Genomic DNA, 26,720 nt, shown 5'->3' on the forward strand with positions numbered 1-26,720 from the left:
TGGCTGATGTTCTTTGCAGCAAATAGAGCTGGTGGTTTTGATTCAGTAAACAGGCGGTTTATAGAGTGTGTTTTCACAGCACTGAGGATAAATAGCTGATGGGGTGGTGATTAGCAGTTAAACAGGCCTTTTAATCATAGCTGCGGTCTACTAGGAGACTGGCAGACTGTGGCAACTGTACCTCCAGACGACACTGCGAAGCCTGTTGACCAGCGGTTTGCTGCATTGTTTACATGGACAGAGGCCCCAGGATGTTGTGCTGTTTGAAACAAGCTGGTTTGTCTGTGCAGGACTTGTTCAGAAAATAATGTAGTCATCAGAAACAGTGTTGGAGAATAGACCAGTAAAACACACTGAGATATAAAATAAAAATGTTATGTAAAGCGATGAAGTATGGTGTGTGTGAGGTATTGTTTGGGCCTAGACTAGCAGTGAATTCATGTTTACATAAAGTCACCTTCTGTTGTTGCAGCTCTAAAATGCAAAACTGTGAGGTTTGAGTGCATGTTGGGTTTATTCAAATGCTGGCATCCTAGATAGCAGCTTGGTTGTGCTTCTGCCACTGATGATGACAGACAATTTTATTATGTTTTAACACCTAGTTTACCACATCCTGAGTGAAATGAGTCAATGTGAGAAACCTGATAACGTGATTGAGATAACCTGGTAATGTCAGCAGATATGAGAGTTGTGTTGTTATACTGCACACTAAACAAGTTTTAAAGAGAGCGCCAACCACCTGTCAGATGAGAGCAAAAATAACTTACAGGCGAACTACTACTACTACACATCCTCAGCAAACAGTTGATCACAGAACAAAAAAGACAGGACACAATATAAATGAAGATTTACCTTTCTTTGATTACTGATGTACCTTTGTCTAGTGGATACATGGATGTAATGCTTGTCTTTAGAAATAAAGACTAAATATTGAAATTTTTTGGGCCTCTTGTGGGTGGCTCAACAAGCTGTTCACACAACACTGACATATTATCATGTCACAATGTTGTTACAGCATATCTACAGTACATGCTGAAGTTTAGTAGGTACAATGTTTACTATCTTAGTTTAGTATGCTAAAATTAGTTGAATTAATTGAAATTTTGAAATGATGGTGGCACTAGAGGAAGGGTGAGAGGATCACCAAAAATCGTACCAGTTCATAATCTGGGAACCATGAATGTCTGGTAGAAATCCATCCAATAGTTGTTAATATATTTCATTTCTGGACCAAAGTGGTGGTGTGCCGAATATCCAACACGGTAAATTGGGATGCTTCAAATGCACACCTTTCTAATCAAATTATGTTGATGTTGACCCCAAGCCAACAAGTATGAAGCAACCACATCATTTAAAAAGGTATATCATTTGACAGCATGTTTACACATCCCTTCCTTTCATCTCTGAAAGAATTATCACCATGTCATTTTGCTAAACTGTAATGCGATGACGGTGCCTTGTGTGTTTTATATAGATATCAACTCCTAAGAGCGTTTCATTATTTTCTCTGCCAGACACAATTCAGGGTGACGAAATGTGCAGGAAAAACAAACGCTGACACAAAGTTTCATCAGCCTTAATTGAGTCAACAGGCAGCATCCCTTTGCCAGCCAAGAGCAAACTGCTGTGAAGTCTTAGTCTCTTTGAGCCCTGGTGGCATCTGCAGAGAAACAAGATACACTGGGTTAATGTGTTTTCTATGATGAATCACTTTGACCTGAGTTTGGTGTCAATCATTGTGAACATGTAGTTGATTAGGTGTAGTTGAAAGGTGATTTATGTGTTTTTTTATGATTACAAACACATAGGTTCACATACAGAGTGCTTTCTAGACTATATTCACTAGAGACGGTAATGCATTAAGAATTTGCCAAAGATTTGCCTACTAAAATTACCCTTGCCTAAAGTCTTATCAGCCTATAGATCACAGATAAGGTGTTTTTTTTTATCAAGGTACAACACATGATGTGGAAAGGCTCCACTCTCACTCCCTGCAGACGTTGATTGTGCTTGTGTGTACAGGGGTTGGAGACAGAATGCACAAGTGGCTTTCGCGTGTAGAGGAAGCTAAGGACACAGTTTCCTTTATGTACTCTACTTTCTGCACACATGTTTTTAGTACACTTGCATGGCTAACAATGTTCATGTTGGAATGGATTTAAGCAAGATGCTCTATCAACTGGCTCAAGCAGCACCAATGGCTGCATATTAGCGCATGGTAAAGGATTCCAGTTAGCAGAAGTTGCTGTTACTTCCTCATTGCTTAAACTATGCAGCGCTGAGCCTAAATAGCCACACAGCAGCACACTTACTTGTATGTGTAATATTTCTCTCCCTTGTGATCTCAATCATATGATGACAAATATTTCCCTTGTGTTAATGAGTGCTGAAGATGCACAAGTGTGACTTCATGAAGCCGCGGGTCATTTTCAGGAAGCAGTTTTGAATGATACATTTGTGGTTGGCTGTTTGCAGTAAATGTGTGTCAAAGTTGAAAAAGTTTTGACATTCTATATGCCTGTAATTTGTTGTGGTGAGATGGGGATTTACTGTAGCCGCAGTGCTTTCGTCAGGGAGGGGATTAGTGAGTCGTTTGTTTTGGCTTTTTTAATATTATAAACAGACTTGCTGCAAACAGCAACGTGTGGAAACACAACAAAGTGCTGAAAGAACCATCAACTAACCATGAAGTAATGATTGCACTCACAGAGGCGCCCAAAGAAACAATAAGGTGAAAACACAGCTGACCACCTCCAGCATCCCAAGAGATATAAATACTCTCTCAGACTAATGCTGGTTTCCCCTTTGTCCTCCAAGTTGCATTAAAATAAATTGAAGACATTATTATATTTGCATTCAGTAGCCATGTCATACTTCAAAACTAAAATTAAAATGTTGCGTAATTAGGGTTATTGTGTATAATATTGTTACCTCAGTTTAATTGTGATAGCCATTATGTCCTAATCAGTTCCCACCATCCTTGTCAGAGTACAAGTTGTGACACTGATTAAACCTTAATTTAGATTAGCTTCAGGGGGCACAACTGATGATAATCTTCTTCCCTATGCTTTTCACTGTTATATTGTTACAGTTATACAGTTATGCGCTACATTCATACATTGAAGACTGAAGTTCAAGAAAGTACACCCTAACCACCACACTCCAGTAAATAAACAGCTCTGGGAGTGGTGGGTGTCAGCTTTATAACACAGGACTCCTCTGAAGGCATGCGGGCCAAAATGCACCCCAAATAAACTCCTCTCCTTAGATTTAGGAAAACATCTTAAGAGCTCATTTTGCTTTTAGCTGTAATCTGTCCTACCCTATACTTATAACGACATTAAACATCAGTTATCTTGGAGTTGTCCGTGGTTGTGCCTTTCTTTTTTTATGGGTAGTTTATTTTGACTGTCTCCAGATGAAATATTGATTCAGTCTTGATTGGCCTGTGATGGCTACAGTGAAAAAAGTCTGTGGGTTGCTGTGTGTAGCAGTAGTTAGTATGTTTGACTCCGCTTTGAACATGATGAAGCATGTCCTGGAAACAACGCTATTGGCTAAAATAGACTCAAACTTCACATTGTAAAATTGTGTGGAAGGTTATATGACTATTTCAAATGTAAGACAAGCAAGTTGTTAACTGAGATTTTGTATTGAGGAATATTCAGCATGATTTGTAAGTGTCTGCATCCTGTGAAGATTATACAGACTAGATTAACGGTATTGAAAGAAGCTTTTTTTCCTGATTTAGACTCCTAAGTATGTGAGGATCTTTATTAAAAAAACACAGTGTTGATGTTCACAAAAACAAAACACTTTACAGTTGTAGACTGTACCTTTATGTGTGAATATGTGTGTGCACGCGTACTCTACACTGTTGCTAGCAGAACTAATGCAGGGGAAGAGAGGTGGAACGGAGAGCAGTGCTAATTGGTGTTTGAGGCGATCAATGTGAGCTGAGGGCTGTAGCCCTCTGGTCTGGAGCTGCTCTGCCCCGTACTGAGATACTCTGACTCTGTAACCTATGCTTGGATGGTCAGGTTTCGCCACCTCTTCTGTAACTTTCCTTGTATTTCTTCCCCCACAATGGGAGACAGACCAGTGGACCGCAGTGCACTATTTGGGCCTGGTTACTGGAGGAAGATCATAGAGGGCCTCAAATTGTTGATCAGACTACCTCTGGTTATATGCTGATGTACTAAACTAGCTAATTAAGCTCACACATCAATACGCCTATTTTATGGATGATAATATAACGAAGAAGTGAAAACTGCTGCTTCTTCTTGCCCTAATGTACATTTGTGCTGCATATTATTAACCTTGCTTTTGCTACCACTGTAATTTCAACTGCAATAGCCCAAACCACTACTGCATCTACTACTGCTAGTGTTACTATTTAAACTATTGATATTACTGATTCTGTTAACCCGCTGATTTTAACATGCCTCTCGACAAGAAATTGGACCAACTCATCACCTGTCTTACACTTGAATTTAACTTCTCTCTTTAACCCTTCTCTGCATAGATCCACAGAGCGTTTACGTGTCTTCACATGAGGGTATGTCCCGCGTTAACTGCTTTGACTTTATAAGAGTCTGATTTGGATTCTGTAATGATACAGTGTAGTCAATGTAAATTACAAATTACTGATTTAAAGCAATTTTAAACAGTATGTGATCAGCAAGTTTAACATTGTTTTCTTGTTATCAAGAATATAAAATGTAACATCATGATATGGTCAGCAATGCTTACCATTAATTTTTTGATACATTGTGATTTTTAAAAATAAAAACTTACAGTTTCATTGTTTTTCCAACTTTACCACTACCATTATACACTTATAACCAATCGCCTTGCTGTACATTACCCCCTTAACTAGATTTTCCCAGCTAATCGGATTCTGCAGAAATGTCGTTGTTGATATTAGCCTATGGGTAAATGTTCCCAACAATTCTTGGTCTCCTAAATTCTTCTGTTTGTTTAAATTTCAAACATATGCACACACTCACACCCACCCGTCCATGCACTCCATAAACCTATCTATAGGAAGCACGCTGAAACAACAGATAGGCCCCAGATTTGCATGTGTTTACGGGAGAGTGAGCTCATGCTGTGTGAGCACTTTGCTTCATATGGAGATTAATAATGTTGATGTAGTGTGGAGTCGAGCCCCTGATGCCGCTGTAATTTAGCTGATTACAGAGAGGACACCGTCCCTCTGAGGGCTGATCACAGAGCTCTGAACAGCAAACTCCGGTCACTTCACCGGTGGCCTTTGTATGTGTGGGCATCTGTATATGAGAGAGACACACACAGTGGACAAGGAGCCAGAGATGAGTGTATATAGAAACACGGAGCAGAGTGTAGGACACAGCATGCAATAAGCACATTAATTTTCCATCAGCTGCTGTCTCTTTTCTTGGCTGAATGAACACTAAATCTCACTCAGAATTACATTAAACCTTCTGATGTTCATCATCAGTTTTAACATCCATGGCCTTTTTGGCTGGTTTTCAGGAAATTGCATTGCCTCATCCCATCAGTGAGAGCCCATGTTTAGGAAGGCTAGAGCTGCTGTTGTACTTCTCATGATATTTCCTAATACTCTGCAGCTCTACAGGTATGAGCTTCAAACAGGCACGAGACGTCTCTGTCTCCACCGACTGGGACTAATCGCAGCGGGCGCCACACACCTCAGGAAGGTAGCAATTTTCCATCATTACCGTTAAATCCTGCTTAAAAGAACCGGATTCCACAGACCTAATTACAAGGTGTTAATAATAACAATGTAATGACAGTCATTTTAAAGCCTGCCTAAAACCATAATCCATCTCCCGACTGACTCTCACATTTAAGAGTGTGGTTGCTGTAATATCTGAAATTTAAAAGCACCATGATTGTTATTGATTACCATTGTGATTACTTCCACAACTGGTGAGTCAGGCCTTGCGAGTTAAGGCATGAATTAGGAGCTCTGTCAGCTTTTGTTAAGTGGAAATACAGCTCTTCAGCTGTCACACTGATGCTTTTCATCCTGGAGCTGCTGATGATCGGAGACAAGCCCAGGAAAATCCACCAGCCTAATTGCAGGATGGAGGAGAGTTTAGCAGATGGGATTTACTTATTTTAGTAGGGTTCTTTTCCCCACAAAATACCAGGCTTCAATCTCATCCAAAATTCGTATTAAGTCTTACTAACAGCATTAATTCAGGACATAAAGCAGGATTTTCCCGCACGTCCATTGTCAGCTAAGGGTCTACAGTTTGCACAGTGAATAAAACACTGTCTGTTACTGTCAGTAATTATGTTAAAACCTTGTGGGCTATTTTCAAGAAACAATCTTCTCCGTGCGTGCACTGCAGCTGATTGGGGGTGTGGCGCCACAATGATCCCGTCGCCCCAAACCCAGCGTCCAATCACAAGTCTTCCCCCAACCGCGGGATGAGGACGCATCATTGGCTGAAAGTTCGGCGTTGCCTCCCAAAAGTTTTTCCAACATCAATTTTATCAACTTTGTCTCAACTTCCTCCAAGTGCGAATTCCTCAACGCGTGGACGCTGCGTGCACTCCGTGACAAAAAGGTATGTGTTTTCTGGGTTGGAATTAGATATCGATTGCGCCCCCCCCCCCTACAGAAAGAGAGCATGTCTTCCCCTGGAGACTGGAGGGACGAGTTTTCAGCAGACGAGGATGAACTGCGCCTGAAGAAGCGCACGGCGCAGGTGTCCTGCCTGCCTTTCAGCGTGGAGGCGCTCATGTCGGACAGGAGGCCGCTGAGTGCGACGGACAGGGAAGAGGGAGATGACTCGTGCATGGACGATCAGGCGCACAGTCCGGATGAGTTCTCCCAACAAATACGGTCTATCAAATCAGAGCCGTCGGAACGAGGGGACTGTGCGTCTTGGATATCCAGCCCCATTAAGATGTCATCACCAGCCCGTAAGTGATCCAGGGTAATGTCTTGAAAGATGTATTTATACGGATTTGCTGTTAAATAATGCTTTGTGTAATCGTTTTACGGATCTGAGTGCTTTAATCACCCCAGAACGGATCCAATCTAGCATGTTTTATAAATGAAAAGTCTAGGGGTAGAAATCCATGTTCAGAGTTGGCTCTTTTTAAGAGGAGATGGCCATTATCCATTACTTTTTCTCTCACATTTTTCCTTATTTGCTTGTTTAATCTATTTTTTAATCTGATTATTTTTATAATGAATAGATTGAGTCTGCCCTTCACAATTCCCCAGGTGAAGGTCAACAGTCCAGAAGCCAAAGATAATTTTTAAAATAGCAGCAAACAAACATTTTTAGAAGCAGGAAAGCATTTTTTCTTGACAAATTTAATCAATTTATTATCAAAATTGTGTGAATAATTTTCTGTCAGTCGACTAATTGAATAATCGACTGATTGTTTCAGGCCTTATTCAGTTATTTAACTGATTTTTGTCATGTCCTGTAGCGCAGCTCAGTCCAGCCATCTGCCCCTTGAGGAAGCACAAAACCAACCGCAAGCCTCGCACTCCCTTCACCACCACGCAGCTCCTGGCCCTGGAGCGGAAGTTTCGTCAGAAGCAGTACCTGTCCATCGCCGAGCGGGCCGAGTTCTCCTCCTCTCTGTCGCTGTCCGAGACCCAGGTCAAGATCTGGTTCCAAAACAGACGAGCCAAAGCCAAGAGACTTCAGGAGGCCGAATTGGAGAAACTCAAAGTAACAGCTGGCATTGGGCCCAAAGCTGTATTCCACCCAGGCTTCGGTTTTCCCCTTAGTGTCAACCTGCAGGCTGGATCAGCAGCACTCTACGGACTGGGCTGCTCATACGGCCGCAGCCCCATTCTCCCCGCTGCACATCTGGCTATGTACGCCTCACAGGTCGGCCACAGCCTGTTCCACCTCTCCTGAGAGGAAGCAGCATTATACAGTGCTGTGAATCTGGATATCTGTGCTAAAAAAAACAAACGAGAGGTTGAGAGTGTATCGTGAAGTCATGCACTTTATAAAAGACTTCAGGACCTGAAGTGGAGCTGAAGCTTCAAGGTCTTCACTGGTCTTTAGTTACAAGGAGAATTTATAAAGTTCTTTTACTGTTTGCAAGAGACTATGGAAGGACAAGGATACAGCATCTCAAAGATCCTTCATTTCTGTTTGCCAACGCTGATTCAGCAGGGGTCAAAAGATAATGAATGGAATATTGATCAGGCCATGTGTAATTTGTCCTGAATAGCAGATTGCATTTATTGTAGCCTTTTTGATAAATTTTTTTCTACTCTTTTTGTTTTTCCTGGATGATTCCAGCTTTGGGAATATTATTTTTCACTTCTTAGCCTTGAATATGCAGGGGTATTTTATATTGTACTCCTCCTAGAAAAACAATTGTGACAGTAACAGTTTGGCCTGTTCAAGTGCGTGCTTACTTAAAAGCTAAACATTCACAAGTGACACACATTTATTTATGGTATCTCTTAGATTCATTTATATCATGATGCATATCTTCATTAAAATTTTATATTTTTGTTTGATGTTACATTAAAGCTTGTAATTAACCTACTCTTTTGTTCTTTTGCTTGTTTGTGACATACATACAAAGTGATTGATCACCTCATTTACCCGGTGAGCTAACTTGAATGCAGTTGTCTAGAGATACACTCCCTTTTAATGGGTGTTTCAGCTCTCCACTTAAGTCTGGTGGCTCTACTGCTTCTGACTGCCAGCTGTTCTTGTGAGCTATGTTTTTCCCCCACAAATTCTCAGTTAGAAAATGCCATACAGATGATGCCGGGAAGTCTCTTGATCAGATCTCAGGCGAACAGACTGGAGATCTGTTGGATCTGCCCTCCTAGTAAGGGCTGATTCTGAGGCATTTCCCTCCTCTTGCAGCACCCCTCAGATAAATTGTTTTGTTGACAATTGGTGTTATGGAGCACCGGTTGGTAATTCTGTGAAAAAGACCAATGCAGCATACTGGATTTTTAACTCTTGATCAGAAATGGTTTAGTTTCATCCTGGACAAAAGTGACTGCTCATTTGTGTGTTCGCCTGCTCTAGTTTGGATGTATTGCTTAAGGAGAAAAAAGGTGCCATTTTTAAGCTTAGAGCGTATGGAGTCTGACTCATGTAGAAAACAACCCATTTGTGTTTTGCATTATATAAGCTGCTTAGTTGTCCTAAGTATAATAACAGTAAATCATTTTGGCTTAATGTCAGTGTAGCAGTCTTAAATGCGTGTATTAAATGTAGAGGGAGTTGCTGTGTGATTTTGCTCTTAAGCTGAATTCAAACTGAAATGTTCCAGGGAAGCTATGTCTTTATGTAAGTTGTAAATACAAGGTTTGGCTTGAGGAAAACGACCTACATGTTGCAGCTCAAACAAAGTTTCATCTGACTGTTCATCGTCATCGTCAAACTGTACGTTTCAAAAGTACTTTTGAAGTAAGGAAGCTGTGAGTGACGGACCAAAACATGTTAGTTGAACCACTAAACTATTTAGCTTAGTAATCTGCTTTAGAGCTTTACCAGTGGAGACTGAAAGCATGGTATAAAAGTGTGTGGCTTTCTGCACCTCACATGTATGAAGGAGAACAAGCTACTATTGTACAGGCGGATGTTTAACTGGGTGGCCCGAGTGAGGAGGTGTTGCACTCTTTAATGAATATTTAGCTAGCCAAATTTCCTCTAAAGATGTGAAATTATGTTTGCAGTAGTGAACCTTTTCTGCAAATAGCACATCTCACATTGCTTTAATTGCAAACATGTGTTTTCATATTGCTCTTGGAAATCGCAGAAGTTGAGATTTAAACGTTTGATGTGAGCTGTATTTTTAAACGGTATACTTTAAATGAACTCTGTCTCTCTGTGTGAACTTTGTAACACAGCATTATACCAGGTTGTCCCTTTGCAGTCCCTGGTTTAATTGCCCTTGTCCCTGAATTCTGACTTCAAAACTCTGTGAAATTATATGTGTAGACTCCGTGATAACAGCACAGGCCATTATACGGTCTCTCTTTCTCTCCCCTTCTGCAATCTTGGGGAAAGCTTGTTACCATTAGCACATATTTCACAGTCCATTTGCTCTCCTTCATTTTGAAATTAACCCGGCATTAAGCTTATAGTGAGGTCTCTAATGGCTACGATTGCCCAGTTTCAGATATTTCAGTGTGAAACATTAGTGGAGGAAATGATCGCAGCCCAGCTGATGTCTGATTAAGTTAAAAAGTGAGATTGGGTCTCATAATAATTAAATACATAAATATAAAACCATGTAAAATCAAAATTTGACACATTTGACAAAGAGTGACCTGAGAAGTTATTTAAATACTGACTGAGCTAATTTGAGTTTCACAGGTATTACAGGTCATGCACACTTTATATCCTAAGCTGTTAGAGCGAGGGGTCCAGAAGAGCTCATAGAGGCTTAAATGACAGGTCCACATTATTTTCAAGTCTATCTTAATACAACATTCACATGCCCATATGTCCATTGAAACAGTGTTTGGTTGCTGTAATCATTCCTCCTCTCCATACTGGCCGTGACTGAGATTCCTTTCTAATTTGATGTGGGGGACAAAATCCACAGTCCTCGTTCTGTGCAAGAATGCTTTCTAAAGTTCAGCTGGTGAATGAAGTGCATATCTTCCACAGTTACTGTCCTTTTTGTAGCATATCCCCTCTCTGTGTTTCCCTGGACAGTGTTTTCTTGCTCCAGTAACTTAAAGAGGAAATGGTGTTCTATGTGACTATATTTTTGCATAGTACAGGGACTGGATTTTGTCCCTCTCTTCCTTACATTGTAATCTTAGGAGGCAATCGCTTCAGGGCCAGCATGGGTGGACACGAGGAACCCTGATGTTGTGTATTGCTTTAGACAGACATGACAAAAATGTAAACCTATCCTATAAAAAAGGCTTCTTTTTGCATTTATTTTCACCATTATGTTGTGCGAAAGAACTTAATTGTTACTGATCTGTTCCATCTAATTAAAAAATCTTACATGTTCTATTTATTAACTTGTAAATAGATTTTGAGAAATAAGATATCATGAGCATGTCACTACATAAGCCTCGTTCCTAACTTAAAGATCTTGTGCTTCTGTCAGAAATCCACTAGGTGTAGCAGCTTCCCATCTGTTGCTGTTGCACTCATTTCGATAAGGCCATGCAGTCATGACTACTTTCATATTAATAGACTTATTCCTGGCATTTAAAAAGACATTTCAGAACACTTTAGGTAACAACATATCGTCTTAGATAGAGATTTACATGTTATCTAACCTGCAGCTTACAGGCTCTTAGATAATGTCACTTTAATTCATCATGAGTGCCTTAGTGAATAAAAGATGAAAGTCTTATGCGCCATTGTGCCGTTGTTAAATGGCACGAGTCTGGGGATTGGGGATTTCTAGAGTTCAGTGTTGCAGGGACAGAATCATTTGGGTGCTTATACACGCATCATTGCAAAGCAGTGTTGCACCAGTTCTACACAGATTGAATCTGATTGAGAATAAGTGCAGGGAAATATTGTGTCGTTCTCCTTCCCTGCCTCCTCTCCTCTCTTTATTGTGATAAAAGCAGGTATTCACAATAATATGCAGCTGTCTTTTTACTTCTATCATGCTGGCATTTCATTAAACATGACTGCACATCATTTATGAATCCATTAAATCTGTGTTTAGGGCAAAACAAACCCGGTCTTCTCCTGTCCTAGCCTGTTAGGCAAAACTGAGATCCAGAGGAACATTTCACCATCTAACAAAGCTGAGATACAATACGCGCTTCACTGCACAGCAGAGAAACACACAAATTTAAGGGAACCCTTCTCACGAGGGTGGCGGTAATGTGAGATGTGACAAATAAAAGAGGGGTGGGGTGGGTGAGAGTGAGAGGACTTTTTTTATTTAGTCCACAAACCTCACAGGCAAAGAGGAGTGAAAACTGACATTTGTGTTCGAAGTGCTGTAATTAGAGGACAGGCTTTCATCTCTCCTTCAAAGCTGTGGAGCAGGTGTGCTTCCGTGAACAATCCCTGCTCTATCCGCCATCTCTCCATCTCCACGCGACTTCTGCATCTGTGAACACCTTTTGTTTTTCTTTCAGTCTCCGTTTTAATTCTGACTCCTTATTTTTCATGTTGCATGAAAGGTAGGAGGGTCCTGGGTGCCTAATCATATTGTGTTTTTGATTACACATCCAGTCAACCTTCATCCCTTTGCAGTTAAGTCAATTTGTGTTGCTGATTAACTTATAATAGCAAAAGAGCACAAACTGTGGCGCCAGGCTTGGATACAGTAACAAGTTGGCAGATTCCTCACTGGGAGATCTTGATCTTAACTGGAAACACGCATGCTCAAACACGCACACGGAGGCAGACCTCGTCCTCTACTCTCAGAGTAATCCCACCTCTAGCAGTTTCTGTCTTTTGTTTAGTCCTTTCATCTGGTTTCCAAGAGACATTTGCCTCAATCTGGTCGGCTGAACAACATGACCTATTTAAGCATAAAGACACACCTAAAAGCTTTGGCTTTGAGGTTATCAGACAGAGAGCTTTCTCTGGGGTTATGGCTGTTTTTTTTGTTTGTTTTTTAAAGATCTGGGGCACCGATGGCAACAAGGGGAAGAAGTCATCACAGAAATGAGAACAATACACTCCAGGAAATGTTTTATTTGTTGTAATGTTTCAGGCTTGAAATACACATAATGTTTTTTCTTCGTCTCTCTCACCCTGTGTGTTTTTCTGTCTCTTTCTCTCTCAACCCCTGTGGAATTTTCTTTATTTCCCAGGGTGTTATTGTAGAAAAACTTCCTGTTCTCACCCCCTACAAAGCAGCAGCCTAGTATGTTTCTACTCCTGTGGAGCTCTGATGCACATTCGAAGACCTGAGATGAACACATCTGGCGCTCAGCATTGCTGTTACTGTTTACAGTATTATATATTCAGTACATTTTGTCCTCTTTTCTCCAGATATGTTTCATCCTAAGCACACAAAGTACTATACCTGTAACATTAGATCTTGTTATATGTTCTGAATTGACTCTTCCGGAGAGGACACACCAATGTCAAGTGAATTAGCATCTGGCTGTGACATCCCACATACATGGGAGGTGTATATCCTCTGTTCGAGTCTTTTCAGAGCAGTGCCATCTGTAGCCTTCACCATTGTCCCTGTCTCCTCACAGATCTGTGCGTCCGCTCTGTCTCCTGAGATCCTATGAGTCACCATTCTCCCCCATGGCCTCTATTGTGCTGAAGGAGACCTCCCTCCCACACTTTCTGGTAACTTAATAATACACTCGCTGACATGAGATATGCACTCAGATACATACTAGAAGACTGACTTGCAAAAACACATGCAATAGGAATTAAATTCCACAAAAAAAAGAAAAAAGTTACCATAAATATGGGAAAGAGAAACTGTTTTGTAACTCGTGTTTGCATTTTTGTTTGACAAGCTGTTGAGGAAATCAGATGGGGGCCTCTTAGTTCCCTTCTACTCTGAATCTGAAGTACACTTTCCCATACATGTTATTAAGGTTCTTCTGTGAAGATGTTTATCTTTTCTTTAGTTGATAAAAGAATTAAAGATAAGTCTGCTAGCTTTATCTATAATGTGTTGGTTTTATGTGACGTTAACAGACTTCAGAATCCAGCTTGAAAAAATATTTTTGCCTATGTGGTCCATAATTTGACTGTGGTAAAACTTAATGAATGGACATGTGCACATTTACCAGGTTTAATACTGGTAAATATGCTCTAGAAGCCATTCTTATATGCAAAGTATATAATTTAGCAAAGCTGGCTTGGCCCCCTGTCTGGTCACATACGGAATTATTGATAAACCTTTGAATACAAATCCCCCCCCCGTCAGTCACGCTAACAGCTCTGTAATGTCCATTGGTTGGTCCATCATTTTGGTCCAGACAGAAATATGTCAACATCTATTGGATGGGTTTCCATGAAACTTGCAGATACATTCATTGTTCCCAGGATGAATCTTGACTTTGGTGATCCCCAGGGCCCAGTTGTTCAAAAGTAATCTGATTGGATTTCGGCTATCGGATTGGATCAAATCTTGAAAATGGGTTGTTCAAAAGAAAAAAAGTATTCTGAAACTGGATCAGATCACCTTATCCAATCCTGGTTTTGGTTCTGGATCAAACCTTCAGTTTGTGTTGTTTGATCCAAAAAATCAGGATTATCCTGATCCCAAGAGAAGGGTGGATTTGGGGTGGATTTTAGGAACAATATGTAATCCAACTTCAAAATTTGGCAAATTATACAACATTTTTACCATGTAGGAGCCTATATATACTCATTTATTTATATTTTGCACTTGATTTGTTTACACTTTACAATGGTAAAGTCGATAAAGTAGACATTACATATTAAGCCTTTCAGTACAGTAAAGTAAAAAATAAGGATTTTGTCCCCATAAAATAAACCCACAAACAGCTGTCAATATCAAACTAAAATATAAAAAACAATGTAATTAGCTGTCACTTATCACTGAACATTAATAACAATGCACAATCATCAGACGTGAAACAGTCAAAAGTAGCTCCTGCCAATTGCATCCCTTATTGCAGGTCTCTTTGAAGAACTCTGAACATTCTTTATTTTGTTACTGGACATTTAGCGTTTTTATGATTTACAACACATGCTCAAAATATCTACAATGTATCTGTGAATAATGTATATTTGTTTGTTTTTCTTGGATTTGTTGTGGGTCAAATGGGTGTTCTGTCTGTTTAAAGAAATTGAAGAAAAAGAAATTGGGCCCTGGGCCCAGTTGTTCAAAAAGTTTAACCTTGATCAGAATGATCCAGATTTGGAAATCCCATGTTTTGCTAGCCAGGATCACGTAACCCCTCTTACTTTTGTGCTGTTTTTTCAAAGCAGCATTGTATTGGATCTCCCTGATCCAGATATAAACTTTCAGGATTAACAAATCTGGATTTCCAGTGCTCTAAATGGCACTACATATCACAATGTAGCCTGTTAATGACATAAAGACCAACAGGTAGAACAGCCAGCGTGGAGTCACTTTTATTTGAAGAGACAGAAAATGCACAATAAAACAACACAAACATTTCCTTCCATTTTTAATTTCTTTAAACAGACAGAACCCCCATCTGACCCACAACAAATCCAAGAAAAACAAACAAATATGCATCATTCACAGATACACTGTGGATATTTTGACCATGTGTTGTCCAATAGTTAAAATGAAGATCATTCAGAGTTCGGAGGGCAGCTTTTAGGTGGCGATCTCAGAATGAGGGACTGAATGGACCTGCAATAAGAGATGCAATTGTCAGAAACTACTTTTGACTGGTTCACTTCTGATGATTGTGCCTTTGTAATTAATGTACAGTAATAAGTGACAGCTGAAATTAAGGTCATTATTTTTTTGATATGGACAGCTGTTTGGGGGATTTTTTTTAGCTTTACTGTACTGAATGGCTTATAGGTAGTGTCTACTTTATCTACTTTATCACTGTAAAGTTTAAACATATCAAGTGCAAAATAGAAATAAATGTGTATATAAGTTCCTACATGATAAAGAGGTTATATTATTTGGAACATTTTAAACATTTTTTGACATTTTGTTCCTAAAATCCACCCTGAATCCACCCTTCTCTTGGGATCAGCATAATCCTGATTTTTTTAAATCAAAGGAATCACAATTCTACTAAAATGTTGTGAACAACAGAAACTGAGGGTTTGATCCAGATCAAAACCAAGACTGGATTAAGTGATCTGATCCGATTTCAGAATTCTTTTTTTTCTTTTGAACAACCCATTTTCGAGATTTGATCCAATCCAATAGCCGAAAACCGATCAGATTACTTTTGATCAACTGCGCCCTGGTTTTTAATCTAGTGCCACCAGCAGGTCAAAGCTTTTACTTATTCTGCAAAATATCTCATCAGCCACTAGATTTATTGGCAGACATTTTGTACATTCATGATTCCCAGACAATCCATCCTAATAGATTGTCTTCATGCTGCGCAGCACTGACTTAACGTGATGCGTGCTGGAATTAATATAAATCACGCTGGTTAGAAATTGTGTCCGACTTTCACCGGCGCTGCAAAACATCACCATGTCACATGACATTAAAACATCGCAGGAGCAAGGCGGCTACAGGCGCCGAGTCCGGCGGCAGCAGTTGCTTTTTTTCCAGCTGCACAAAGCTGGAACCACATTTTGCCTGATTTTTCTGTACAAATGCTGCAAGATCAGTCATTGATCTCAGCTCACAGTAAGCTCAGGCAGGTAGAATATGTCCGACTTGACGGCGCCGTTTTATTCCCCCACCCCTGCAGCTCACGTTAGACTATCAAGTCGGCAGAAGTCAGCCGCAGGTGACTCCCTGACTTTCCTCTAGAGCCTCCATGAGGTTAACATATATGGATTTTGAATAAAAGGTCTCCAGAACTGATGGACTGCCAAGTTTCTTTCTTGGGTGTACTTAAAACTGGTTTAATATAACTTCACTGTTTATTTGTTGATTAGGCTTATGAAGCATGTCTGCAACACTAACCAGATCATGTGATAATGTCTTTGTGCTTTTAGTAAGCCCTTTACAAGCCAATAACCAGTTGACACAATGCTGATCAGTAGCCTACTGCTGATAATGTCTAAATGTCTGCAAAATAATGACATTCTCTGTATGTAATAGCTGTAGCCTACTTTGTGCTAATTAGCGAGTGTTAGCATGCTAATGTAACTGGTAGTCCCAGAGAGGCGGACACGCTGACAAGGAGGCCAAAATCCATGGGCCCTGGCGTCGGTCGCCAGTGTGTCTCTTAAGGTGTCGGGGAGTTTACTCACAGCACAGCCTCGCTGGCTTCCGTCACACTAACACGCTAAAGTACGATCGTAAACGTTCCACTTGCTAAATATTGTCACTGTGATCATGTGACCATGCTGATGTTAGCATTTAGCTGAAAGCACCACTGTTGTTTAGCCTCCGAGCCAATAGTGTGACACTGTGTTTTTTTTGCGGGCGTACCTTTTTGATATATCTAAAGACAATGTGAGAGTATAAGCTTATTAAATCACAGCTAATTCATGCAGTTCATAATTGTAATGAATTTTGTTATCCTGTGTAAAGACACTGATGCGTTTGCCACAGACTTATACGCAGCTGAAGAGAGATCTGCCCACTAGCAAGTAGGCTTTGCTGCTGAATGAGAATTCCTAGAAAGTCCTTCTTGTCATGCACTAGAGCTGTGACACGGGGAGGGTCCTGGGATCAAGCCCCCAAGCATCCACCCCGCTGCAGTGTCCTTGACCAACACACTGAATTCCTACCAGCCGCAGGGAGGCTGTTCTGCATTCGACCCCGACCTTTGATGTCTGCGTGGAGTAGCAGCTGGGAAAAGAGGTTTTTCCTATGGGAGTCATATTACATTGTTACATGCACAGTAAGCCCTAAAGTGGCTTATAGCAGGTTAGACGGGTTACAGCAGCATTTGGTCAGCTGGCGAATTGTGAGTGTTTTTTTTTCTCTTCAGCTCATTGCTTTATTTCCTGTCATGTGGCTGATGTATGAGTGCAGAGGACAGATGGCTGTACAAGTGGTGTGCTCTTTTCCTGGTCTGTTAAAATAAAATCAAGAAACAATCTGTGAGGCCACAGAATAACCGTCAACTGTCCTCTCTTGTCTAAGTGTCTCTCTCAATGATATATCACTGCAGGTGAGGGAAACAGCCTGAATTTTCTGATGGCTGGAGTGTGACGCTCAATTAAACTGTTATGTGGCAGAAACAGAGGTGGTAAAATGTTTTTTGGTTCTCTGACAACGACCAAATAAAGGATCCAAAATCCTTGTTCCCACAGTCTCCCAACTGGTTCTCTTGTGTGTGTGTGTGTGTGTGTGTGTGTGTGTGTGTGTGTGTGTGTGTGTGTGTGTGTGCATGTGAGCGCGTTTGCATCTGCTTATGCTCGTGTGGTCTCGTCTGAACTTTCCAGAGGATAAAAGAGGTTCCTGCAGTGCTCCCTTCTTAAAATAAACCTAGTATGTTCCCTCCTAGCCTATAGAATTGGAAAACCGGCACAAATGCACAGCCACAGCGCCTTCCTGCTGCAATAATGAGTGTCGGAGGTGTTTCTATTCCTGAATCATCTGAGTGAAACTGCATCATGAATCTGCTCTTTGGTCGCTTCCTTTTCCTTTGTTCATTATTATTATTACTGGTGTAATGATTCATTCATTGCATCAGATAGTAATTCTGGTAAAAGATACTAATAGAATAAGTTGTATTGGCTTCTGCAATGAATTAATTTGAATCAAATTACGTGATTTTTAAAATAACAAAGGCACCATGTGATAGCGTATATATTCTCTGTGAAATGAAACTCTGCACTCACATCTGCAAAGCACTCTGAGTTTGTTCTCCCCTAAAGGGAGGATAATAATTTGAACATGTATTCTTTACTCGTTTGAAAGAATCAGACCCTCTTGGTCAGCGCACTGAAAAGTACAAACGCTGCATTTCACAATTTCACGCATGGCAGGGGAAAGCAACCTGGAGATTTGGTGTTGATGCTTCACTGAATCTGCAACGTCCAAAGTATGGTAGCATTTTGGCTCCTAACAGTCAACTCGGTAGAACTGCTGTGTAGAGTTTGTATAACGACCACAAATACATCTATTCAACCAGTTGTTTCCCTCACCTTTTAAAAGAATGAGAAGTGCAGGCATGTGTTAATTTCACTGATTTCACTACTGGATCATGAATTGAATAACATCACTGTTAAGCTATAGATTTCCAGCCCTAAGTATTGTTATTATTTTTATTCACATTTTAATTTTAAACTTGAACTCCAGTTGAACATGATCCCTCCCCTCTATCTATCTCTCGCACTTGTCTCATACTTAAAGGACACCGCACAGTTAGAAAAGCAAGTTATGTCCTGCTTATGTGGCGCTCACTGAACAGCGACGCAAGTTTCGGTGTCTTTCTGAGAGTTAGTGCTTCAAGGAGAGAGTGGACCGTAACTGCTTTAAAGCTATTTTCTTATCGTACACCTTGTCAGAGTCTGCTCCCAGTCTCTTCCTAAACTCTCAAGCAGTCTTTCTATCCCGCCGTCCTTATCTCCCTCCCCTCTCCTCCTTCCTGCTCTTTCTGTCTCTCTGTTGGGGATGTTTTTTCAGCTTGTCTCTGTGCCATCACTCGAGTGGGATGTCTGTTGCTGAGTGGTTTTCTGTACTACCCTCCCGCTCTGTTAATCCCCTTTTCACATGCACAGAGCAGAACCTAAAAAATATGCCTGGCTTTTATATTCTCCCGAGAGTCACAGGCTTTGGTTCTAGTCAATGTTTACACCACCCTGCCCTGTCTGTTTTTCTATCCCTGCCAGACATATATTTATTTTTTTTTACCACCTTTCACACTACTCATGAGCAATAAAAACAACCTAATGTTAGCCTAATGTTTGATCTATTATATATTTACTGTGAGCAGAAAAGCTGAGCCTGTATTAGCTCACTTTCCCTTGTGCAATGCACTGTGGGAGTGCAGTGTCCATTTACATTGACATCTTTGAAAGTACTTAATTTTGTCACTTTTCCACCGTGAACACACTAGTTATTAAATACTCATTAATATGTGGTATGGAATAAGCCTCTTATAAACTCTTGTCTGGAGTGGGCTGTCATCATAACTTCAAACTAATGTAACCCTGTTTCTCCAGTTCCGCTGGCCTGTGGGTAAAAAGTGGGCTGCAATTTCTGTTTGAATAATCGATACCCACACACCAAGACAGTGTACACTCAACTTCATAGCAGACTCCCCACTCTACTGTTGCACATTACTCTGAGTCTGTCACTCATGTCTCTCATAAAACAACAGCAGGTGGGAACTATAATTACTTTTAGGCAAAAGGTACATGACAACTTAAATTAAACAAAAAGAAATATATAAATACAATAAAAGTGTTATAAATGATCAATAACGATGTATGTAATATTAAAACTTAATTCTGAATGTCTAAAATAAAGAAAATACATTGTCAAACCTTGTAACAGACTTTGGTGTGGCTATGTAAGATTACTTCAGCCAGCGAAAGACACATTTTTATGAAATTGCGTGAATCACCACCACCACTGAAAAATTAAACCGTGCAAAAGGAACTCATAATCATAACGAGGTGTGGTGGGGTGTGAGCTATCTCTGTAATGATGCATAGTGTTTCCTAAGCAGCCTTTAGCAAAGAAGCATCATATGTCACATGCTTTGTTTTTAATTTTTCCTTCAATAATGCTCCTTTGAAAGGTGTTGAAACTCAGTAGTAGACAGACCTGTAACATCTAAGAAAGTAACATTTTACAAAGAGTCTGCTGCATTAACAAAGCTTGGCACGCCTGGTATGGCATCAGCTCCAATCCTCTTGTGGTCAACACTGTTTACCAACACACTCAGGCCAGACGGACGGCAGCTATCGCCTATCTTAAGCCCAGGTGGAAGGGACAACTATCGCATAGTTGTCAGTAATCACTCTGTTGCTCTGTCTCTGTCAGCTCCTGCTGCTGATGTGGTGCTCTTAAAGAGATAAGACACATCTGCTCTCCCCCACAAGCTAGCTGATTAGCATTTGCATCGTCAGAATTCACCCATGGGGCATCCTACCAGCATGAGCATTAACATTGGCATCATTAATAGCATGGTCTCCACTCAGAGCCGTCTCTGCCAGACAACAACTCTCTCCAGCTAAGCTGCGGAGTGTAGCTGGAGTGGACATCTCCCCTGTTGAAAACAGGATCCAGCCTCATTTGCACCCGGCTTATTATTCATTGTATAATTTGATATGCCTTCACTGACTTGCTCATTTAACGTGTTTCAGTGATGTTCTCTACCCTGCCTCACTGACAGTCTGTGATAGGCCAGAGATGAGGGGTGATATGAACAATTATGCGACCGATGCATCAAATCTGTCTTCGTTTCTGTGGAGGATTTAATCAGGATGAATTTAGCAAAGACCCAGGTCAACTCATCTCCATTTTCGGCCCATCTCCAGCAGAGGTCACTCCATGTCGTGGTATGACACTGCAAACTGCGTCAGTAATGTTTAGTTCAGATGATTTAGATTTGTGAGGGGAGCCCACAAATGTAACAAAACAAAACAACTGATGAAGGGTTATTGAACAACTATTGAATATATAAAAGAGCGAATGCGGTGAAACAGTTGCTATGCTCCTCTCCTAAGGAAGCCCCTGTTGCTTCTGTGGTGTCCGAACGCACAAATATTGGATACCACACTTCCACTGTAGCCTACATGTGCAACTGCATCGTCTCTTGCTTGCACTCACTCTCACTTCATGCCATGTACAGATGGGTGACAAAGTAGGGGGAAAAGACTTGATTAAATCGGCATAAGCGACGTGATGAATGCAGATGCATCCACACAGAGCGCAAAGGAACGATGGGATTGGTTTGATAAGTATGTAAATTATGTGAACCATTTAATCTGGCCTTCACAGTCATTAGAACATAACTGACCACCTATGGGAGATTTTAGAGCGACATTTTAGACCATGCTCTCCACCAACATCATGAAAACATCAAATACATTTTTCTTTCCTCCTGTGGAGGTTTCAGAGACTTGCTGAGTCTATGTTAAAGCTTTATGCATCTGTGTATTCAAATGTGTGTTTTATTTATTGTGGAAAAGGACCCAAAAGTCAGGAAGTCCCAGATTGCTGTGTCCTCCATCTCTGTCCTCTGTAATAATATTTTTTTTCCTCTGCTCTTTCTGAAGAGCCTTCTGTGATTCTCCTTTTCCCCCTTGTTGCCTTGCGCCTTTCCCAGTGGTGGGGTCAGAGGGCCTGTCCTCTCCACTGGAGCCAGTTGGAGTGACAAATGGCAACACGGCAATGCTAGCGGCCCGCAGCACAGTAAACAGAGTGAGGGTGGAGGAAGAAAGGGGAGGGGTGTGATAAGAAAGAGAAATGAAGAGCGAGAGTAAACTACGAAGAGGGCTTGCCACAAAGGACGAACACTAAAGGTCAAAAGATGTGCAGGGCGATCTCCAGCCGAGGCTAGTGTACAGTATCTATTTTTGAAGCACTGCATGAAATAGCCTATTGCTGGCATCAGATATGTGTGTGCACTCTTTAAATGTATTCCAAGGATTACAAAGATAGCCTCTTTCAGCCCTGAAATAAACATATTTCCCCTAGATGCGTAAGTGATGTTACAGTAGTGGCCTGATGTGTGCTTGCCTTGTTTAATCGCTCCCTTCTCTGTTGGAAATTAATATAGAGCCTCTGCTTACCTCACCAAGGCGAGCAGACACTGACAAACGGAGTGACAGCATTTTTCAACATGCAAAGTTCTTTCATGTCCGTCAGCATGTAGCCGTGTTGACGCACTTTGGCTGAAGTCACCAACACGCTTACTCTTCGGTTATGCTTATCTTGGCTTATCTTGGTGTGAGAAATTAAAAATGCATTCGGCTCTAGCGTAATTATGATAGCTCTGCCAGATGTGAATAATACATATTTAATGGGGAGTAATACAGATTATTGCAAACTGTTTAATTGCATTTCAATTCCCTAAGATCCTGCCTGAAGAGAGGTTGACAAGGAAATCATTCAACTACATTAAAAATCCACTTTCACATGGCCAGGTGTGCCTGCATATAAAACACACAGCATGTGACCAAGAAGAATTCTTCATTATAGATGTGACAGCAGTCTGGCTTTGGTGATACTTACAGAGCATCCTTTGAGTTTCTCTTCTACGTTGCTATTGCTTGATACTTACATAAGACTGTCTCTCTCCTTGCCCCTTTCTTTCTCTCTCCCTGTCTCAGCAAATCATTTCCCCAGGGCCAGTCATTAGCATCATCTGAAGTCGCCACGTCTAACATTGCTTCTCCGATGTGCCAATCTAAAAAGACAGTATCGCTTTGAGAATCTCACAAGCTCCGCTGGAACAAAAAGATAGCGAAAGGGAACCAATTCTGTGTGTTTACGGAGTGTGGATGACATTGCGGGTACTCTAGTTGGGCGCTGGAGCAGGTGATGGCACCCACACACACACACACATGCACACACACTCTCTGTCTTGTCGCCACCTCAGCCATCACTCTGAATGATGTCAGTCAAATTAATTGCTGTTCCCTTCCCATGGCACGCTTGAGGAGGTTTCACAGAGGCAAGGACAGGCCAGGGCCCAGAGAAAGCGAGCTTTAAAGGACAACTCTGTGTGTGTGTGCGTGTGTGTGCGCGCGCGAAAGAGTTATCATCACAGTATTTTCACTTATTCATATTTCTAATGAGCATACACTTAATTTCATTAAAAAAAAATCTGTCCTCTAAATCTTTTGAGACTTGCAGTTTAACGAGAGTCGCTCGTAATTCTTAAATCCCTTTAAATTGCTTATGCAACAAGGCAATGTGACACACTGAAATTCATCTCATTCCGATTTTTATGGTTATTGAAGATAAGCATTAGCTTTAATAAACACAAACTTAATATCAAATCAACTTTTCGATTTCATTTACAATTATAAGAAATAGCAGGCAGATATGGGAGGGAATGTTTTTCTGGGTGTAAAACTAAATCCATCACAAAACCGCTGCTCTGCTTTCCCTCCACTCTTCAGCTACCTCAATCTCCGTCTCACTCCCATTCAAGCATTTAATTAGATTTAAGTGTGCAGGTTCTCGTGGCAGGTACATCCATAACATACAAAGAAAATTACAATCACCACTGTCTCCTCATTTCAGCTGTGACCCAACATTCATACTTAGTTTCTAGGTATTGTTTCAAGGGTTCAGCCAGTTATTTGCGAGTGAAAAACAACTTAAGTGTGACAAATGGAAGAAACAAAGCCAACAGTGGGGATGAAGAGGTGCCAGTGTCACAGTGGTTGCTCTACTTTATTATTCCAGGCTATTCATGACTCCAGATTGGGCCTTTCATTTTGCTAATGATGGCAATACATCACCTGACTAACAGACACATGAACACCAGAGTTATGCAAGACATGTTGGACGTGAGACACAGCTGGTCCAGTTCAGTTTTAACCTTTAGACTCTGGTGTGAAATTTGCTTCAGGAGATTGGATCCGTGGAGGTCAAAGTTGTAGCACCAATCAAACACACACCACACAGTGCATTTCACGAAACTGGACAAATACGCTTTTATTTTAGTTGTGCGTTTAGATATTCCCACACGGCTGAAGCAGACCCTGCACAGCTGTTTCTTCTGATGGGTTATACTGTTATGAATTTAACATAACATGCATTCATTGGTCAGACGTCTGTAACAACTGCACATTCTAAGGAGATTGTTTTTAGCCAAGTATAAACACCTACAGCTTTTGTTTGTGTCATCACTGCTCACTGTAGCTAACTGATGAAGCAAGTTAGCACATAAAAAAAATAAATACAGTACACCAAATAAGAGGTAACTGTTGATGAATGACAGTAATACAACCTGTTCTTGATATTCCACCATACAATGCTGCACTTTATAGGATAATTCCTGGGTCTATTTTTCAGAGTTTTAGCCATCATTTCTATCAGCCATGATAATATTGTAGTCACCGAGTTAAAGGATTGATTTTACATTTTGGGAAATAAACGTATCTGCTTTGTTGCCGAGTGTTAAATGAGAAGATCAATACCACTCTCATTTCTGTGCATTAAGTATGTAATAAGTATGTAGCTACCGCCAGGAGATGCTTAGCTTAGCATAAAGACTGGAAGCAGCGCGAAAAACAACTAGCTTGGCTCTGTGCAAAGGTTTTTTTTTAAAGTGCACCAGCACCTCTAAAGCTCATTAATTGACTTATTATATGTTATCTGGTTTATCTTAAGTGTGAAAACAACAAGTTGTGGTTTTTACGCAGAGTTACATGTGGGACTATTTCTAGACCGGGCACAGTGACTTCCTGGAGCCTTGCTCTCACTGTGAGGTTGCCAGGAACTCCATGAAGTCAGGCAAGAAAGCTACTTCCCAAATATAAATTTCTTTGACTGCTGAGAGCTAGAAACATGGGACATCGCTAAAAAGACGTCTGATGAGACAACAGATACAGGCAGTCAGTTAATCAGATCACAGACTTCAAACACACCCTCAGCCTAGCCAGGCTTATATGGAAGAGAAAACAAAGGGGAACTGTAAAAATGATTACGCAAACTGTTAATTGTAAACACCCATCACAGTTTACAGACTGATTTCCTCGTTCCTCGTACTTCCATACCATGCTTACTTTAATTGTTTCTACCGTTGAGGATTACTACCTTCTAAAAATATGAATTTATTAAAATTTAACATCAAATGAACGCAACATTTATTCCACAACATAATTTAGGATAAGGTTATGTGTCTTCAAATTAATTCAAACTAATTACGCTACGTTAGTATTAATCTTTTTCTTGTGCTCACTTTTGGTTTTTCTTCTAAATACAGAGGCATCAATAATCTGGCTGAACTGTGGGTTGGTTTACAACTGGTCTGATCGTCTGACTGCTCTTGTTTCTTGCCGGATTGTCGGATTTCATTGTGGTGATGTCAGTGTTCCAAGATGTCAGCAGTTGCTTTAGTAAGTACAAGGTGATCAGAACTAAAAGGAATGATAGCCAGACCTATAGAAGTAAGACCCAAGTTGTTATAAACCAAGGTTATGCTTTAATAATTAACTTTAAAGCAGCAAATTTCAACTGATTTACCCAAACAATTCAGTCAATTACAATTGTGTATCAGCCTCTGAATAAGCATATAGTATAGTCAAACACACCACAAATCAAGAAAAACCTTTGTTTAGATCTTTCCCTTAAAAAAGGTCATCAGCTGTTGTTAATGAAAAATACAGGACACACAAAGTGATATGAGACACTCATCCATAAAACACTTTCAAGCAGTGAAGCAAATAATTTATAAGGTGTCTGTTGACTACATTTGGTTTAAAGTTGTAATGATTTGACATTTGGATGAAATATAAATAACAATTCTGATCCAGCATCAACAATGAGATGTGACCTGCTGTTTGACGAACTACAGTTTTCACATCTCTGTACCTTTACTTCCAAAACAGGTCACATTTTCGTTCATTTCTGAGAACTTTTAAAATCGCACAATGAATTGATCAAGCCGAATGTAAGATCAAATCTGTTTTCATTCTTGCTTCAATATTAAGTCACATGTGGATGTACTTGACCTACATGTTCATCCATGTGGATTTGGTTTGATGCTTTACTGCTGGAATCCTTGCAGAGCACAGGATGAACATAATGACTAACAGTATTTCTGTGTGCTGTCATGTAATACGTTGTAGTGTGCACGCTGGGTGCTGCATTTACGCTGTATTTGGAGGAGCTTGTTTTGGCAGTGTTTGTGTACGTGTGTATGATGGTATTCAAGAATATCTGACAGAATTAGGGTGTGTGCTGCCCAGTCATGGGATTATCTTTCCCAGGGGCGTGTCAGCACCACTGCACTCCCAGCTCCCTGGCACAACATCCCAGAGTCTTAATCTCAATCGCCCAAAATCCCCTCTCCTCTTTCAGGAGCTTCTTCCATTTGAAGACAGTGTAGCGATCATAGTAAGCATGGCAAGCTCACTCTTGACAGTCTGCACACAGACGGGCCACTTGTCTTTCAAACAGGGATACATATAGGGTCACCGGATCCTTCAGTCACACTCAGAGTCAGCACAGCAACTCGGACTCTTAGCATTAAGGATGAGTCAGTGCTGTGAGAGAGTCATGAG

The 26,720-nt window shown here is 40.7% G+C and overlaps 1 protein-coding gene and 1 long non-coding RNA gene across 2 annotated transcripts; both read left to right on the forward strand.

Annotated features, from left to right (window-relative positions):
* Window positions 1-6,644: 6,644 nt before the first annotated feature.
* On the forward strand, window positions 6,645-8,543 carry LOC123958175 (homeobox protein MSX-2-like). The gene is made up of 2 exons (XM_046031435.1): window positions 6,645-6,939; window positions 7,459-8,543. The coding sequence occupies exons 1-2, from the start codon at window positions 6,645-6,647 to the stop codon at window positions 7,896-7,898; spliced, it is 735 nt and encodes a 244-aa protein (XP_045887391.1). The 3' UTR covers window positions 7,899-8,543.
* A 4,619-nt stretch (window positions 8,544-13,162) lies between these two features.
* On the forward strand, window positions 13,163-17,645 carry LOC123957915. The gene is made up of 2 exons (XR_006821932.1): window positions 13,163-13,262; window positions 17,221-17,645. It is a non-coding gene; the product is annotated as an uncharacterized LOC123957915 (long non-coding RNA).
* The last annotated feature ends 9,075 nt before the right edge of the window (window positions 17,646-26,720 follow it).

Source organism: Micropterus dolomieu, linkage group LG19, assembly GCF_021292245.1.
Source record: "Micropterus dolomieu isolate WLL.071019.BEF.003 ecotype Adirondacks linkage group LG19, ASM2129224v1, whole genome shotgun sequence".
Lineage (NCBI taxonomy): Eukaryota > Metazoa > Chordata > Actinopteri > Centrarchiformes > Centrarchidae > Micropterus > Micropterus dolomieu.

Excerpts from the sequence above, each read along its gene's own strand:
- LOC123958175 (XM_046031435.1), top strand. The coding sequence starts at position 6,645 with ATGTCTTCCCCTGGAGACTGGAGGGACGAGTTTTCAGCAGACGAGGAT. Across the intron at positions 6,940-7,458 it reads TAAGATGTCATCACCAGCCC|CGCAGCTCAGTCCAGCCATC; the intron begins GTAAGTGATCCA and ends CATGTCCTGTAG.